This window comes from Myxine glutinosa, chromosome 2, assembly GCF_964187855.1.
Source record: "Myxine glutinosa chromosome 2, kmMyxGlut1.1, whole genome shotgun sequence".
In the NCBI taxonomy this organism is placed as follows: Eukaryota; Metazoa; Chordata; class Myxini; order Myxiniformes; family Myxinidae; genus Myxine; species Myxine glutinosa.
The window spans coordinates 159103322-159122408 of NC_136262.1; the positions used below are offsets into that span (position 1 = coordinate 159103322).

The 19087-nt window shown below is 44.2% G+C and overlaps 2 protein-coding genes across 2 annotated transcripts in view; both read left to right on the forward strand.

The window, feature by feature from the left end:
• The first annotated feature begins 1239 nt into the window (after positions 1-1239).
• Positions 1240-18883, forward strand: LOC137422232 (uncharacterized). The gene is made up of 4 exons (XM_078772664.1): positions 1240-1299; positions 2269-2364; positions 2706-2933; positions 18464-18883. Exons 1-4 carry the CDS (start codon positions 1240-1242, stop codon positions 18518-18520), a joined length of 441 nt encoding a protein of 146 aa, XP_078628790.1. The 3' UTR covers positions 18521-18883.
• Positions 18462-19087, forward strand: part of LOC137421125 (uncharacterized) — a 46244-nt gene continuing 45618 nt past the window's right edge. Inside the window, exon 1 of the mRNA XM_068106862.2 lies at positions 18462-18535. The gene's annotated coding sequence lies outside the window, so the exon portion shown is untranslated. The remainder of the gene's footprint in view (positions 18536-19087) is intronic.

Below are 19087 nucleotides of genomic sequence, written 5' to 3' on the forward strand. Positions count from 1 at the left end.
AGTGAAACGTAGCGACGTTGTGGAAACGTTAGCAAAACCCAACATTTGAATGTTCCCAAAACGTTGGAGCAAAACGTTGCAACAACGAAAGTGAAATGTTGTAGCGGCGTTGTGGAAACGTTAGCAAAACCCAACATTTGAATGTTCCCAAAACGTTGGAGCAAAACGTTGCAACAAGGAAAGTGAAACGTTGTAGCGACGTTGTGGAAACGTTAGCAAAACCCAACATTTGAATGTTCCCAAAACGTTGGAGCAAAACGTTGCAACAACGAAAGTGAAACGTTGTAGCGACGTTGTGGAAACGTTAGCAAAACCCAACATTTGAATGTTCCCAAAACGTTGGAGCAAAACGTTGCAACAACGAAAGTGAAACGTTGTAGCGACGTTGTGGAAACGTTAGCAAAACCCAACATTTGAATGTTCCCAAAACGTTGGAGCAAAACGTTGCAACAACGAAAGTGAAACGTTGTAGCGACGTTGTGGAAACGTTAGCAAAACCCAACATTTGAATGTTCCCAAAACGTTGGAGCAAAACGTTGCAACAACGAAATTGAAACGTCGTAGCGACGTTGTGGAAACGTTAGCAAAACCCAACATTTGAATGTTCCCAAAACGTTGGAGCAAAACGTTGCAACAACGAAAGTGAAACGTTGTAGCGACGTTGTGGAAACGTTAGCAAAACCCAACATTTGAATGTTCCCAAAACGTTGGAGCAAAACGTTGCAACAACGAAAGTGAAACGTTGTAACGTGTAACGACAGAAAAAAACCACGAAAGTGTAACGACAGAAACCGGTGTTTAACCAGGATAAATTTGGAACAGCCCTTAAACTAATACCAAGCAGATCAATTTTTATATTTTGAAGCTTAATCGCAGATAAATCTTTCACCTTTCAATAAAATATATGTACCAACCAAATCTGCGAGCACGGGGCGCAGAGAAAATACACAAAAAAACAACAACACTGCAGCAACAACTTCAACTTAGGTTGAGGTTGAGGGTTCACACAAACGCTTTGCTTCTCGCAAAGCATCCGCCAATGGGAACTAGAGGGAGGGAGCAGGAGCAAAAGACAGGTAGCCGGAATGGAAATGAGGGACAATGAGGGACAGTGAGGGAGTGTCGGTATGCAATTTTCATCCAATCGCCATCTTTCATAATAATTCTGGACCGGCATGAGATGGTGTTGTCTGTCATTAATTTATATGTTGATCGAACGAGTTTTAGGTGTTTTAGAAAATGGCGGGAAAAACCCTTTGTACGCGCCCTACAGAACTCGGAAAACAGATCGCCCCCATGGTGCACTTCATGGGTCAGTCCGTTCACCGTGCTCCGCAGGGTTTCTTAATTATCATGTCAGAACTGGCTAATTTTTATTCAGACAGCGCAAAAATACGTTTACACTCCTCGGATGATCGTTACGTTACCTATAGCGCGGTATTGGTGCGTAGAGAAGCCCAACACCACCTCCTCCACCATGTATGTACAAAAACTAAACGCAGGTTCGTAGATCATATTTTGGACAAGGATAACAAGGAATAACTCTTACCTTTTCAGATGCTGTGTCCAATTTGGCTCCTGCCTGGCTCGCCAAATTGTCGTGGAAGTGGTTTGGGACTCAAGACCAATGACCGGAAAACAGGTTTACAAAGATCCAGACTTTATTAACTCCTAATTCACTTGTTTCAATATAATAGGTACTACAATACTATAACGAATCTAGTAATTCAAGTCGTTGGTTCCTCTTGTTCGCCGGTGATCTCCTGGCGCTGCTTCTCGTTGGTATTCATTCGTTCCATCGGGCAGGGCTTCTGAGGACAAGTGATCTCTAGTCAAGGAGATGTTCACTCTTTTATGGGCACCACAGTATTAATCCTTCCTCCGCTAATCCTAATCCGTTCTCCGCAAACGTTACTCGGTCGTCTCACCGGCACCAGCTCGCTCCCCTCCTGCTGCGAGTTTCCATTTGCCTCACAATAGGAGGGTGCTCCAGCCTGGGGCTGTGACCAGGTGGACAAGAGATTACCATTCCCAAGAGATACATTCCTGACATTCATTTACGAAATAGTTTCTCTGCTTCGTGTTCCAATTCCAACGATCAACAAGATCTCTACTTCCATATTAGTTTTGATTAATGCTGGAGTACATTTAATACCATGCAGTACAGTATATTAATGCAGTACAGTACTTCCACACAACCATCCCACCACTGTGGATTTCGTAACCTGTGTAAGACTTCATAGTTATGCACTATCCCTTTGTGTGTAGGCGAAGGTGCTCAGGGAGACAAAGCCAATACCCAACCTCATCTTCTCTATCGAACAATACGAACGGTTTCTCATTCAGCTCTCCAAGAAAGCAAAGGTACTTCATCTGCCGCATGTCTTTTAATCCTTTCTTTGTTTTTTTCTCTCTTCTTTGTCCTTGTTCTCCTAATTTCCTTTATGTCCAGTTTGATCCTTTGCATTTGTTTGTATTCACCCAGTCATCCTTCATCCAAGGTGAGAAGCCTTTTTCCTGTTTCCCTTCTACTTCACTTCCCTACTTCATGTCATTTTGCACTTTAATATTTCCTTTTTTCATAAACAATGTTGTCCCTTATTGATATTTATATCTGCCTTTGTTCTTTTCATCTCTTTCGGGTGACTTGCCTATTCCTTCTCATAACAGAATATCTTGCTCTTTATCTCTACCTTTTTTCTTAGGTAAACCTGATGCAGTACATGAAATTGAGCACATCACGAGATTTCCGTATCAATGCAGCCAGTTTGCAAGAACCTCAGCCCCAACAAGAGGAAGGCACCCAGGACGATGAGGAGGGGAAGGGTGTTTGTGAGAGGACTAGTTCTCAGACATCTGACACACAAAGGGCTGGGACGTCAACATCTGGTGTTGGGCGTGCTGGCACACAACAGACTAGCATGAAGCCGAAGGTAAAGTGGGAAATATATTTGTGACCTGCCACAATGAAATGAGACAAAATCCTTGTGGATTTTCTTTTTTTTTGTTTTGCAGTGCAGACAAAAATATGACATGTGGCCCAAAATAGTCATATAGCCTTCATGGTCGGTCAGATGTTTTTTTCATTGGGGGAATGTACTGACGTGAGTCCTTCGTTGACATTAGCCAAATGTTTTCTGTCTTTCCTGAGAGTGGACACATTTGTACCGGCCTTTGTAGAATGATCTGAGGTTGCCCGGATTGCCTTCCAAGAAGAGAAGGCAAGTTATTTGAAGCCAACTGCTTCACCACAGGAGTATGTGTACCAGGGGTGAGAGGATGGATATGATAACTACAGATGAGATAGTATAAATCTGTACATAAGGGAAAGCAAAGTTGTGTGGAAGGATTCTGAGGTACTAATTATATCATGAGAGATTTAAATGAAGGACTAGTTTTGATGTGAGAGGGGAACTGGCAGACTCTGGTGCTGAGGCAGCTCTCAGACAATAACCAGAGAGATGTTGATTCTCACAAACACATGATCAAATGAACCTATTGGAGCAGAAGATGAACATGAGATATTAGGAGGAAAGTTTGTCGTTACCGAGTCCAGAAGGGAAGACGTGCCACTAAAATAAGTCCAGGTTCTGAAAGTTTATTGATTGGGTGAGGCCCGTGGAGTCACAGAAGTCCTTTGCTGCAATGCAATGGCTGGATGAAGAGGTACCAACACCAAGCCAATTTGCATTGTGACAGTTGAAATCACCATATATGAGGAAGAGAGAATGGGGATGGGTGGTTATCATATTGTCCATGTTGGCAGAGAGACAAACAAACAACAACAATAGACAAACAAAAGGTGGTTACAGAGGGGAATGTGCAGCCAAAGGTAGTAGTTCTTGACCTGGTGGTTGGGTGTGGGAAGGGTACTACACGGACACTGGTAAATATAGTAGTTCTTGACGAAAACTGCAACTTCGCAACCGGAATGAGTTTCATGCCTGTTTAACTGGAAAAGACATTGCCCAGATATAGAAATAGAGGAATTGGGGACATCCTGTGGGAGGAACTATTCTGTTCGTTTTTCAGCATTGATCAAGTATATCTTTTTATTTTACACTTTCACAGCTGCCTATCAATTCAGCAAATACCATTAAACCCTATGTGCAGGTTGGCCGTGTGCAAGCGACCCTTTAACAAATTAAATCTTTTTTGGGGAGCTGTGGGTTAATGCCAGCAGTGGATTGTCGATTATGTGTTGTTGGTGCACCCTCTGTTGGACATCAGCTTGCCGAGCAGCCCAAATCCATTGGAATGGATGCAAGAGGCAGAGGCGGCTTTCGTAGCACTTAAGAATGCTTTAGCATCAGCACCAGCGCTACGACTGCCAGACTATGACAAACTTTCCTACCTCTATTCGCACAAGACAGGAGGACTTGCGCAGTCCATACTGACACAGAAACATGAGGATAAGATGCGACCAATAGCCTAACATAGTACCAGGTTGGACCCGGTAGCACGAGGGTTTCCGCAATGCTTAAGGTGGTGGCTGCAGCTTCATCCACTGTACAAGCCACGACAATGATAGTCTTGGGAAAGGCCGTTGATCCTCCGTGTGGCCCATGCTATCGCAGCTGTCCTCCTGGGAGCAGGAACACAACATCTTTCAGCAGCATCACGAGCGACAACATACGAGTTCGTACTAATGATGCCATCAAACCTTACCATCCAGTGGTGTTCGCGATTAAATCCTGCCTCTTTGTTGCCAACAGCCGAAGATGGCGAACCCCATGACTGTACGGAAATAGTGACGCACGCATTGATGCCACGCGTTGACTTTAAGGATGTCCAACTACCATATGTGAATCTGTTACTGTACGTAAACAGATCGTAATTCAGGCCAAGAGACGGCTCATTGTTGTCGGGATATGCTGTCTGTACAGATTCCGAAACATTGGAAAGTGGGAGATTGCCAGGGAACTATTCAGTGCAGCAGGCAGAGATTTTTGCGTTAACAAGAGCATGTTCCTTGGCAGAAAACCAGGAAGTGAATATTTACACAGACTCGCGTTATGCTTACAGAGTTGTGCATGACTTTGGTGCCCTCTGGCATGAGAGAGGATTTTCGACATCTTCAGGAAGCCGAATTAAGAATGGAGACCTAATAGCTAACCTCTTGGAAGCAATTATGTTACCATCTGCAATCTGGTAATTAAGTGCTAAGCTCATGCAAGGGGGTCAGATGACATTTCTAGAGGAAACGCTAGGGCAGATATAGCAGCAAAACCAGCGGCTAATTACAACCAAAGTCCAGCGATTATGCAGGGCGCTTTAACAACCTCTGAGCAGCCCGACGCTCGAGGACGTTAGTGCTATACAGAGGGTTGTTAGCAACCAGGAGAAAGATATCTGGGTAAATGCAGGCTGCACATATGATGTTAATTCCAAATTATGGGTTTCCTGTGATGGAAGTGTAGTGGCTCCACGTGACTTGCTACCATGGCTTGCCTGTCTGGCTCATGGATTGAGCCATACGAGCAAAGGGGGGGGGGGAGGGGGAAGGGAGGGGCTGTTTGCGCCTGTTGCAAAACAATGGTATGCACCGGGGTTCACACCTGTGGTGGGACAATACTGCGCTACTTCCTTGCCAACAGTATAATCCGGAAAAGGGGAAAAGACTGTAGCTCACCTGTAGACAAAGACTGTAGAAAGCAGCTCACCATTGGGGCCATTCGGACATGTGCAATTCATCCAAATGGAGAAATGTTGTGGGTACGAATTTGTTCTAGTGATTGTTGATATGTTCACCAAGTGGGTGGAGGATTACCCTTGTCAACACCCAGATGCGAAAGCAGTCGAAAATATTTTGATGAAAGACTTTATCTGTTGGTTCGGGATCACTTGCAAAATCTCTTCTGATCAGGGAACACACGTCACAGCACAGATAGTACGGGAACTGTTTAAAGCATTACAGACTAGAACTGCACTCGGTAGAGAGCATACCTCCGCCTGGTTGGCCATATCACTCAATGGTGAAGAATCACTTTAAAAATTCTACTAGCTGGATCCGGATCCGGATCTTCACCAAAATTTAATCGATTCTTCCTTGTCACACACACAACCTGTCCAACAAATTTCGTCCAAATCCATCCATAACTTTTTGAGATATCCTGCTATGTATCGTTTTTGGCCCTATCTCTCAATGGTGAAGAATCACTTTAAAAATTCTAGAAGCCGGATCCAAATCCTGATATTCACCAGAATCTAATCATTTCATCCTTGTCACATACACAACCTCTCTGCCAAATTTCGTCGGAATCCGTCCACAACTTTTTGAGATATTTTGTTCACTAACGAAGACAGACAGACAGGGGTGAAACATAACCTCCATCCACCTTTGGTGGCGGAGGTAATCATACTAAAATATGCCATTTGGTGTCTGTCTGTCTGATGAATTTTTGATCCCAATACATTCCGTTGTTACTTATCCAATCTCAACCAAACTTGACAGGAGGATGAAGGTTGTAGAGCATTCATTTTTCCCCCCCTCCCCAAGGGGGTTTTCTCCCCCGAGCGGGTTTTCCCCGCCATTGCCATTACTGGTGTTGCATGTTGAGGTGTACATCAATGTTAAATTAGCTTTATCGTGACGTTTTTCCAAAGAAGAAGATTTATCGTGGCATTTTTCCAAAGACGCTTTTAATAACAAAATTAATGATGATCTATATTAATGATCATTAATGACAATCTATCAAAATTAATGATAAATGGTAATCTATTAATGATAATAAATGCATATTATTAATGTTATTACAAAACAATATTATTAATACTAATAATGTCCCACTTCCCCAAGGCGTTTTTCCTGCAGTGATACAACAACAACAACATGCATTTTAAGGCCATTTTCCCTGCTAGAGCAGGGGGTTAGCCTTGTGGTCCCCATGACAATCTTCTCCATTTTGCCCTATTTTCTGCATCTCTCCTTGTTAACCCCCTTGCCCGCATTTCTTCTTCCACCATCTTTAGCCAAGTCTTTCTCGGTCTTCCCCGTCCTCTACTTCCTTCTACATTCATTTCCATCACTCTTCTCAACCAGTCACTTTCATCCTTCCTCAACACATGACCAAACCATCTCAACCTGTTCCTCTTCACAGCGTCAATCACAGGCTCTATTCCCATCATCTTTCGCAATTCATCATTTGTCTTCCTCTCTCTCAACGATACTCCACACATCCACCGAACCATTCGCATTTCCACCCTTTCCAGCCTTCGTTGCTGATCTACATTCATGACCCATGTCTCACTCCCATAAATCATAACACCTCTCACACATGCAGCATACACCTTTCCCTTCAGCTTCAACGACACTCCCCTCATCATCAGCACGCCACTCAATTCCCGAAACTTCTTCCATGCACATCTCACTCGAGCAACCGTTGCCGAGTCTGATCCACCTTCTCCATTCAGCATGTCTCCGAGGTAGCAAAATGTTTTCACACCTTCCAGCTTCACGCCATCTCCAAGATCCAACTCAACATTTCCTCCATCTGCAGCTCCCTCTGTGCACACCTTACATTTGAATGTAGCTGCCACACTGGTTAATGACCCTCTCAGGCCACTACATTTTTTATGAACCCACTCAGCACACATTGTACATTGAATGGAGTTCACTCCGACACCCTTCCTGCACACAGCACATGGCCACTTCCTAGTTCTTTCCACCTCACTACATGCTTTACCACTTGCCATCACCTTCGTCTTTCCTATATTCACCTTCAGACCTTTTGTCTCCATACATTCCTTCCACTTGTTCATCTTTTCCTTCAGTCCATCCATACTTTCCGCAATCAACACCAGATCATCTGCATTGCATACAACAACTCCCACGGTAAACCCTCCTTTATGTTCTGAGCCAGCACCTCCATCACAGCTACAAATAGTAGTGGACTTAGTACCGACCCCTGATCCACTCCCACCTTCACCTCAAACTCACCACTGTTCCCGTCCTTCGTCCTTACAGCTGTGCGCGCTCTTTTGTACATTGCCATCACAACTCTGATCAACCATTCCTCCACTTCTAACTTCCTCAATGCCCATGTCAATACTTTGCGTGGAACCCTATCGAATGCTTTCTCCAGATCAACAAACCCAAAAACAACTTCTTACCTCTTCTCCATGTACTTCTCCTGCAACTGCCTCACAATAAAGAGCGCGTCTGTCGTTCCTCTTCCTGGCATAAATCCAAACTGCATTTCGTCGATCTTCACCTTCTTCCTTATCCTCCTCTCCAACACCCTTTCCAATACCTTCATTCCATGCTCCAATAACTTTATCGCTCGGTACGAGCCACACTCCATAGGGTCACCTTTCCCCTTGTATAGAGGGACGAGGGTACTCAGTTCCCAAACCACTGGAATGCGACCTTCTTTCACCACCAGATTACAGATCTCTGCCATTCTCTTCACACCCCAACTTCCTGCTGCCTTCAACATATCTCCCACAACTCCCGTCGGCCCTCCCGCTTTTCTACTCTTCATTGCTTTTATCGCTTCCTCAACTTCCTTCTCAGTTATCTTCTCTGCCGGTCCTAAAACTGGGTTACTCTCTGTGTTGCCATCCCATTCATTCTCTGTATTCAACAGCATTTCCATATATCTTTTCCATCTTCCTTTAATTCCATCTGGGTCCACTAACAATTTGTCCCACTTCATCCTTCAAGCAACTCACCCCCATCACATCACACCTCTCTTTCGCCATCTGCTTTGCAATCCTGAATACCGCTCTGTGACCCTCTTCCGAATCCAAGCGTTCTCCGAAACATTTTCCTACATGCCTCCTGTGCCTTTGCTACCTCTTTCTTTGCAGCCTTCTTGGCTGCCTTATAACTTTCATGCTCTGCTTTTTCTGCTCCCGTACCCTTTGCCTTCTGCCACTCCTTGAACTTGTTTCTCTTCTCGTCAATCCTCTTTCTAACTTCATCATCCCACCACCATGTTTCCGAGTGCCTCGGTGGTCCTTTTGTCCATCCACATACCTCACCAACGGCTCCCAACAGACTATCTTTCATTGACATCCAACCATGTTCAAGCTCAACCACATCATCCTCTACCCTACTCAGCCTCTCTTTTAACGGCTCCCTTACTGTCACCTCTTTCAACCTCCACACCTTCATTCTCGGTTGGTACTTCACCCGCCGAGCTCTCCTCGCACCTTTCACCCTTATGTCGCAGACAACCAAGTGGTGCTGTGAAACAGCCTCCTCCCCCAGGATCACCTTTGTGTCCCGTAGGTGCCCCCTATCTCGCCTACACACCATCAGGTAGTCAACGGTTGTCGTCGACCCACCTGACGTGTATGTAACAAGCTTATTATCCCCTTACTGGAACTGAGTATTACAAATCAGCAAACTCCAAAATCCTTTCACCTTCTCCATTTCTCACACCATATCCGTAACCCCCATGAACTCCCTCAAAACCGTCCATACTCCTTCCCACATGTCCATTTAGGTCTCCTCCTACCACAACAACTTCCTCATCTTTCACGTTTTCCATCAGCTTCTCTATCGCACACCAGAACTTGTCCTTCTCTTCATCGATCCGACCAACCTACGGAGCATATCCCGAGATGACGTTCACCAAGAGCTTTCCAATCATCATTTTCACCATCATCAACCTATCACTCACTCTAGTCACACTCACCACACTGTCTACAAACACCTCAGAAAACAGGACACCAACACCATTCACGCCCTCCGGGCACCCTTGCCACACAAACTTGTATTTCTGTCCCTGCCTACCCTTCACCATTCTCACACCACTTCCCTTCCATCTCGTCTCTTGCACACAACATATGTCCACTCTTCTTCTGATCAATACTTCCACCACTTCTGATCTCCCTGTGATTGTCCCTACAATCCATGTCCCAAACCTCAGAAACCGATCTCCACTTCCGGCTGTACCCTGCCCATATGTAGTTGTAATTGTCATGGTTCTCTTTTTGAGGCAATGTTTTTATGGCCGGATGCCCTTCCTGACGCCAACCCTCTTAGTCGCCTTTTACGACACGCAGGGATACGGTGTACCTATTCTAACCAGGGTACACACCGTACACACCGGTCCAAGTCATTGTAATTCATGTAAAAGCACAAGGATGGCCGAGTCGTCCTCCCAAATACATTACACATACTAGCTCCTCCACAAGCTTGAGATCACCATTGATAACAAAGAAAAGGTTCGTTTACACTGCACGTTAAGCAGCTAAGATGGCCAGGCGTACAGAATGTGAACGCAACACTTTCGAAGGTGAGATCCTCAGTGAGCAGAAGCACTCGGAGCCCTCAAGCACGTCGTGCAAACGAGCCTCAGGAAGCAGGAAAGGAGGCCTCAAGCACGTCGTGCAAACGAGCCTCAGGAAGCAGGAAAGGAGGCCTCAAGCACGTCGTGCAAACGAGCCTCAGTAAGCAAGAAAGGAGGCCTCAAGCACATCGTGCAAACGAGCCTCAGGAAGCAGGAAAGGAGGCCTCAAGCACGTCGTGCAAATGAGCCTCAGGAAGAAGGAAAGGAGGCCTCAGGCACGTCATGCAAACGAGCCTCAGGAAGTAAGAAAGGAGGCCTCAAGCACGTCGTGCAAACGAGCCTCAGGAAGCAGGAAAGGAGGCCTCAAGCACGTCGTGCAAACGAGCCTCAGGAAGCAGGAATGGAGGCCTCAAGCACATCGTGCAAACGAGCCTCAGGAAGCAGGAAAGGAGGCCTCAAGCACGTCGTACAAATGAGCCTCAGGAAGCAGGAAAGGAGGCCTCAGGCACGTCGTGCAAACGAGCCTCAGGAAGCAGGAAAGGAGGCCTCAAGCACGTCGTGCAAACGAGCCTCAGGAAGCAGGAAAGGAGGCCTCAAGCACGTCGTGCAAACGAGCCTCAGGAAACCTTGTCTTGTCCTTTCCTCGCTTGTTTAGCCGATGACAATGAAAGGAAGACCGACGAGGGTCGAGTTGAACCTTCCCGCGCTGATATTGAGTATGCCGGCTCAAATGGTTGCAGCATATAAAATCTTGGCCAGGGTCCAGCAGTGATTTTCCTGCAGTGATAACGTGCATAAATGGCTTATCTTACTATAATTCACCAAATGTCTGTCTGTCTGTTCCCAGGTACAGCAAAAATGGCTGAACCGATCGCAACACAATTTTGGGTGGGTTAATCCTAGGACCCTCTGAGTAAAATAGGCTATATTTTTTTCCAATTTTTCCAATTTCCAAATTTTCAAGTTTTTCCGAACACGATGGAATAATATTTACTGATATGAACAGTGATGTGGCTTTTATTGAAATTCTACAAATACTGTTTAGATTTTGATGATTTGCGTGTGATATGATTTAACGGATGTTTATATGAATCGTTAAAAATTTTTAAAAAGCCTTCAATTTCTGATATTTTGCCTTTTCATTTGGGCCTCCCAATTGAAGCCCCACCCACAGGGCAGGTACCGTTGCTGGTAGTTATAATGGCGTTTCCGTGGGAGCAACGGCTTCTGCAGGAAGTAAAAATATTATAAACCACAAACACGTTTGATTAAATTTTTAAACAGTCGCTATTGCATAACACTAAATGAAGAAATTTGGAGGAATCCCGACATCCGTGAAGTAAGGTTTACTTACAGAACTGATTGAAGATCTACGGTACTCTATATAACCCACAAATGTTGGGTTAATAACGTGGCCCTTTCTGCCACAACCGTGGCATTTTTTGTTGCGAACTTTTGGAACTCGCTCCTGCTGTTTAACATGAAACTGACAGGGAGGAAGCCTGGGTTGAGTGGGTTGTGCTCATTTACCAAGCAGCTAGCTTGCACTTCCCAAGCCAGCCGTTCCTTAACGGTATTGAATGGAGTGCTTGCTCGAATACTTCAACCACTTGGCGATCTCTCCACAATAAACTTAGTAAATGAACACACACCCAATGTTCTTGAGACCCCACCATAGATTGTCTGTTATCTATATACCCCAAATAGGAATGACCCTTCCTGCCGCTCCCGTAGTGAGCGGGTGTACTAGTAAAGCAAAATTTACATTGTCCATACCATCCACAATCGGCAGGGGCAGTAGAGCGACAGATTGGGTTGCTAAAGAATAAATTCGCCAAAATTTGTGAACAGACCAATCTGAAATGGCCAGAAGCCATCCTACTAGCACGAATGGCAATGAAGGCAACCCCAAATAGAAGGACAGGGCTCTCCTCACACAAACAGCCTTATTTTTGTCGACATGTCATCGCAACCTTAGAGGTTCACCCAATACCCTATTCCACCCTTTCCACTATTCTTCTTTCAGCTGCACCAGACCCCTATTCACCCTCCCCACTTTCTTTCCTTGTATTACTATAAAAGACCATGTTCGGATGATGAAAATTCAGAGATTGGACCAGATGTATTGTTAATCTGTACTGTATCGTATTGCATTCTGGTCTAATCTCTCCATGCGCATGTTGTTTGTTTGTTGATAAATAATTCATATTCAACTATGTGACGACAAGATTTTTCCTCAACAATGTCATGTTTAACAGTGGCAGCTTTTTAATTTTTATATTGAAGGCTCCAGTCATGGACTATATAGTCCTCATTGAGGCCAGGCCTTAAATAGAAGAGCTGCATTGATAGAAAAGTGAAGAAAGAAAGAATAGTCTTAGAGTTTTTGAGGAAAAGAGAGAGATGTAAAGGTGAGTGAAAATTAGTAAGAAAAGTGTATGATGTTTGTTTGCAAGAAAGAGAGATTAAAGCTAGCCCGGTAGCTGTAGTTTGAGTGAGACAGAAAGTAAGACCAGCAATCCTGACATGGAGCGTGTAAGATGGTTCCGGGCATCACTTTAACGCTCCTAAGTCCGAATGGTAGGACTACCCTGGCTGTTGCTGTCGACAAGCGACTGCTTAAGAAACCGGTCCAACGGGATGGGTGTTTTTTTTTTATGGTGATGAGTGCCATCCGTACTGGATGGCCATTGGCTCACGAAGGGAGCTCATCCGCCCTTTAACAGGTCACAGTCACCCTCCCCACTGGCAATTCAGTGAAGGTAGTCAGTTTAGTCGCCGACTACCCAGCCATGCAGCAGGTATCACTGTGTTACATGTTACCAGTGGCAGTCAAGAGACCATCCGACCTGACATATAATTGAGACATAGCTTGCATTGAGAGGTATGTCAAATTGGATAGAAGACCTCAGATGTAGAGGTCCATAGAGTTAGGGATGGGGGAGGAGTACGGTAGAGCTTCAATAAAAAATTTAAAAAACATTTCATTTTTGAAAGTCTTACCCCCTTAAGCTGTTCCATATAATATAGAAACACTGTATAAAAAGTTTGAGCACTAAATTATTATGTTTAGGGGTAGCTCAAGGGCCGCAAAGATTATGAAAATTATAAAAATTCAACGAATTACGAGTATATCAGACTATATCTTAATTTATTTTAAACAACACACTTGAACACAGTATTTATTTTTGAACACGTTAATAGTGAATTATTTGTTCAGTTTCTGACAGAGTTCATAGTATCAGTCTGACAATGTCCAGCAAACCCCAAATTTATTATTTTCATGGCATCCCGGACAGTGTATGTTTTCTGCTATCAGGGTACATTCTGCGATGGTCCTCGACAACTTGCAGCAGGAATTGCAGCTGAGTTTCATCGCGGGTTATCAACCCACTGTACTCCTGAATGAATGCCACTCCACGTTCAGCGTAGTCATTGACAACTTTTAGAGAGTTGACTGTTTCTGCAGCCTGCTTGTAGTCGTCTCTGTCATCCCACAAGTCCGGATCAACCGCGAGAAATCCATCTGGAAGTTCCATCATTCGCAGAAGTTTCATTGACCTTGCTGTGACGAAATCTTCCAAGTTCTTGTCCTTGAATGAATCAAGAGCAACAGTGATTCGCTTGGAATGATCCTGATCTTGGTCTTCTTCATTCTTCATGGCACTCACCATCAGTCTCTTGGTTGCCGAACTGACCCGACTGTCGAAGAAAGCCAAGCTAACAAGTTCCTGTGACAAGTACCACACGTGATTGGAAAACTTGCGTGATGTTGACTTTGAGATGGCTGGATGGATTGATGAGTATTCAAGCAGTGACTTCAGCAGCAGCAGGTCACTGTAAGGAGCACCTGATGCTTGAGGTGCAGAGATCCAGGCTGTCAGGTAGACACGTACTGTGAATACACACACATCACGTAATCCTCTCTTTTCTGCAGGAGTCAGTTTGAATTGAGCCTTGAACATCCAGATCTTGAGACAGTATATTACTTTGGACATCCAGCGGCCGTGGTGCATTGCTCCGGGTGACATGAATCGCACTCCTCTGGCAGGAGCAGCACCGAGAAAGACAATCACAAGTTCCAAGAATTCTTTATAATCATCTCTCGGCTGACTCTGTTCAAGATGCTTGTTGGCATAACCGATAGTGCCTTGCTTTATGTCTTCCACTAGACTTGCCACGTCATCAGCTGCAATCCCTGGTTCATACTTGGCCGTGTCTATGAATCCCCAGTATTCCTGGAAGCGTTTGAAGAGTGGAACCTCGGGAGAAGATTTGGCTCCCAATCCCATACACACTTGGAACACTGCACCAATTATCAATTCCATAATGTGATGCCTGCAAGCTAGTGACAAGAGCTCCTTCTCAAGCTTCTGCTCTAGGAGGACACAGGCACCAGCGATCCGACCAGTGTTTGAGCTGGTCGTGTCAAAACACATAGCTCGGATGCTGTCGGCTACGCCCCAGTCTTCAATGGCTCCAAAGACAGCAGCAGCCTGAGCCTCGCCTGTTCCAGATGGAAGCTTGGCAACTGTGAGTAGCTGAGAAACTCCTTTCCCTGAAACCAATACTGGCAGGCGATCAACCTTCTCTTTTCCAATTAGATCAAGGATCAGTTTGCCGTCCCAGTGAACAACAAGGGGAACGTTACCCTGAAACTCCGCCTTTATATTTGCAGATCTTTGGACTCGGTGTTGTACTCTTTGTCGGCGAATTGAGTCTCTGTTTAGAGCAAGTTCATCAATGTTCTGTCCCAAGCTTTTGGCAGTTTCTGCTATAACAAAAACGGCTTTGCGGTCTGACACTTTTGTGCGATCTAGAGCGGCTGCGAGTTCTTCAGTAATGACAGTTTTTCGCCCCCTCTTTCTTTTTCGTGTCTGAAATGTGATGCCTCCAGCAGCTCCCTCACTTGCATTGTCCCCAGTTTCCATCTTTTCACTATCTTCTGCTGAGCTGTTTTCAGATTCAGAACCAGATGAAATCAGTTCAGCTGTAGAAGCTGCTAACTTTCATTTGCTCCATTCGCTGTCGCCTGGCAAGCATTTCCTCCTCTCTTTTGGACGCCGTTTTCTCCTTCGCAGCAAGCTTTACATCTACTCCAGCCAGCGACCCCCTTCTTCCCTTTTCTCGCTGGGCTAACAAGAAATCCTTGTCTTCTTGTAATACTGACGTATTGGTCAGAGCATCAGCGTGAGCGACATCAAAAAGGTCTTCAAGCCTGGAAACAAAAGCCGACTCTCTCACGAGTTGAGTTGGTGACTTTCGCGCTTTGTTCTTTTTCAGAAGACGCCATTCTTCAAATGTCTGCTCAAGCTTGGTTTGGCAGTTTTGATGAGCTCTCATCGGGATTCTAGCTTTCTTCCAAAAGTTAGCTATTTCCGTGATGGTAACATCCGACGATTGTCTTACGGTCTCCTTCAGATCGAGATGGTGATGTAGGAAGAATCCAAGAGCCATACGCAATGATGGCAACTTGCTGCCACTTAATTCAGTCACAGAGTCGCCAAGGAGATACAACTTGGTTTGAGATCTTGTTGCTTTTTCCACAGATGACATTTTCAATCAGATATGAATCTGAAAGAAATAGAACATAGCATTAAGAAATTAAGAATCAAGAAAATTCAAACAGTTCTATTAATAACTGAGCAGTGAGCACAATGCCTCAAGCAATTACACAAACATACTGCTGCAACAGTGTTGCAGCTGTTGCTTAGTCAGCATAGTCAGTCCATTGAGTCCAAACAGTAAACAAGTCTGAACATGTCTGGAATATAAATTCATGGAAAATTTGCATTATCAATTTATCAGCAAAACAATGGGATTCGGATGATTGGTTGGATAATAGATATGAACCAGTTGAACCACAATGATTATGCTTCTATAATCTGTGATAATATTATACCATGTTTATACACCCATTGTGTCTGTGATTCTCTGCAAAGCCTGTGATAACTTCGTTTTTATTTTCAAATAGTGTTCTGTGATACACCTATGTACAGTGTTTACTTTTAGATACTATGGTGATAAGCGTTCCCAGGTCAGCGCTACATCTCATTTTAGCATTTATTGTCTAGCAGACTCTAGCTCAACAAACATTTTACTCTTTTATTATAACAGATATTGTGTATGTACAATGTACATATTACTACTGTAATTATTTATTTAATAGAGCACAGAGTTTTATAACTTAAAGGTTTTATCTGTGTTCCCAGTAATTAATTTTACCACAATGATTGCATGTTGTGTGTATGATGATAGGAGAGAGTGTCAATTTACTTAGTAGTTAAAATTGGGTTCTTAATTTATCAACAGAATTAATCTATTATCAGTAGTATGCGAAATAAAAGGGCGACCGCAGCTTTGGGGTATCAGAAACTGTACCATCATTGAGCTACCCCTAAATATTGTTCAATTGTGCTCATATTTTGCCTGAATTTTTATTTCATATATAGGAACAAATTGAGAGGGTAAGAGGATCATATTTCAAAAGTTCAAAAATAAACTCCACCCTGGGGAGGAGGTGCTGCTTGCAGAGAGTGGGGAAGAAGGGATTAGGTGGGGGGCAGAGGGAAGCAGGAGGTTGTGGAATGAGATGTAGTGGGGTGAGGATGCTGGGGGGAACGGAAAACAGGGCAGGATGCTTAGGGGAGCAGAGACGGGGCGGGACACTGGGAGTGAAGGGAGGAGGAAGAAGAGTAGACATGAGGAAGGGAAGTTTGGCACTGAATGAGTTGAGAATGAATAATGATTGCCATTTAATTACAATTTGAGGTCGTTTTGAGAAGGAAGAAAGAAAATGAGGGAATGGTTTTGAAGTGGGGTAGAAACGGACGGGTTTAATGAAGGAAAATTTTAGCAAGATGTGGGTAAGGAGGTGGGGCCTTTCAAAGATGTGGTCAACAGAAAGTGAGGTAGGCAAACAAAATGTACAGTTGTTTTTTTGGGGCTATCTCTTTGCTGATGACTCCACTCTCTGCCGCTCCATATCTCAACCCTCAGATCGGAAGGCAGCAGCCTGTTCACTCTCTGCAGACCTGGACAATATCACAAACTGGTTAAACAAGTGGAAGATGTCTTTCAATCCTGACAAATCTCACACTCACTTTGTCCACACGAAAAGACCGTCTGGACAACCCTCCCAACTACTTTCTGAACAATCCTCTTGAAGAAGTTCTGTCACTCAAGCTTTTGGGTCTCACTATCTGCCATAATCTTTCCTCGGAAAACCACATTTCCAACCTGGCCTCCAAAGCCAGTCGCCGACTGGGCATCCTCCGTCGTGCGAAGTCCTTTCTGGGCACTACTGAGCTCCTCACCACATACAAAGCTTTCATCCGCAGCTCAATGGAATACTGCTCTCCCCTCTGGGTTGGTGCTCCTGCCTCAAACCTAGCTCGGCTACACACAGTTGAAACCAAAGCATTCAGAATCATTGGAATCTCCCGCGATGAAGCTGATTGTGAGGGCCTTTCACTCACTCACCGCAGGCAGGTAGGTGGTCTTTCTGTCTTCTACCGACTCCTCTCCGGCCTTGCTCCCCCAGCTCTGTCTGTGCTCTGTCCCCCAAATATTCCTGCAGGACGCACAAGATCTGCCAGCAACCCTCTTCTGTTGAAACTGCCAAAATCAAGACTCTCTGCTCACCTTCACTCCTTCATTCCTCTTTTCTCCCGCCTGTGGAACAAATTCCCACACTCTCTTCAATCCCTCTCCTCTCTCCAGGTCTTTAAAACAGCTGTTCACCACCATCTCTTATCTTCCCCCATCCAAAACCTTGATCTTTTCTACCCCCGTTAAAACACCCCAAATCCGCCTCTTTCAATCCCCAACTTCTTTCCTGAAATTCCTTGAAGTGTTCATTTGCTTTATACCGTGTACCCCTTCCTCCTCCACCAGCACTTCCCCTTCCACAGATCTACTGACGTGCCTGTTCTCTTCTGTTGTTGTGCTTGTGTGCTTCCCTCTCCCTCCCCCTCTTGTCTCCTACTCCCTTCATTGTATGTTTTATGTGTCTGTGCATGTTTTCATATTCAATGTGTTAGCTCTTACACGAGCCTCGATTCTGTATAAAAAAGAAAAAAAAGGATCTTATTCATTCTGTTTTATATTTTTTGGAGCAGGGTATTATTAATTTTACGGTATTAACACATACTATGTCGTGTTATTATGGTGGTTATATGGCATTTTTAAGGCCCTCGTACCTCTTCTATCCTGTCATTTAGGTTGCAGTTGTGCAGAGGGGGGGACAGGCTCCACCAAAGAAAAGGAGGAAGATCTGATTGTCTAATCATATGGTACTGTGCACAAAATGCATACTATATTGTCTCTTTGATCTCTAAACATTGTTCCCTTGTTTGCCTGTTTTTTTTCTTTTCCCACCCTTTTTGAAATTAAATATTTGCACTTTATTGTCTAATCATATAATACTGGGCATAAGATTTATACTATATTGTCTCTTTAATCCCTAAACCTTGTTTTCTTGTTTGCCTGATTTTTTTTTTTGCTTCCCACCAATTTTGTAATTAAATATTTGCACTTTCTTCTTCCCAAGTGGATTTGTATCACATTTATGTCATGATTCTCTTCATACCAACGTTTGCTTTTTTTTTAATTCGTTCAATAAATTAGAACCATAATGATAATTATCGTTATATCTGTCATGGCCGGGCCTTGACACATTCCCAGAGTTCCAATTGATTCTCCTAAAGTAATTATGTGCTGAAGCTTGTATTCCCAACAGTCTATATGATCTTCTCACGGTGATTCAATCACAAGGAATGCCAAGTGATAAATCCTTGCAACTGCAACCAAAAAAAAACTACTTCACGTAAGCTCAACCATTTACC

Bases quoted from the DNA above. Each gene is read 5' to 3' on its own strand.
- LOC137422232 (XM_078772664.1), top strand. From the start codon at position 1,240: ATGGCGGGAAAAACCCTTTGTACGCGCCCTACAGAACTCGGAAAACAG. The intron at 1,300-2,268 runs GTGCACTTCATG...CTTTGTGTGTAG, and splicing joins GAAAACAGATCGCCCCCATG to GCGAAGGTGCTCAGGGAGAC. The intron at 2,365-2,705 runs GTACTTCATCTG...CTTTTTTCTTAG, and splicing joins AGCTCTCCAAGAAAGCAAAG to GTAAACCTGATGCAGTACAT.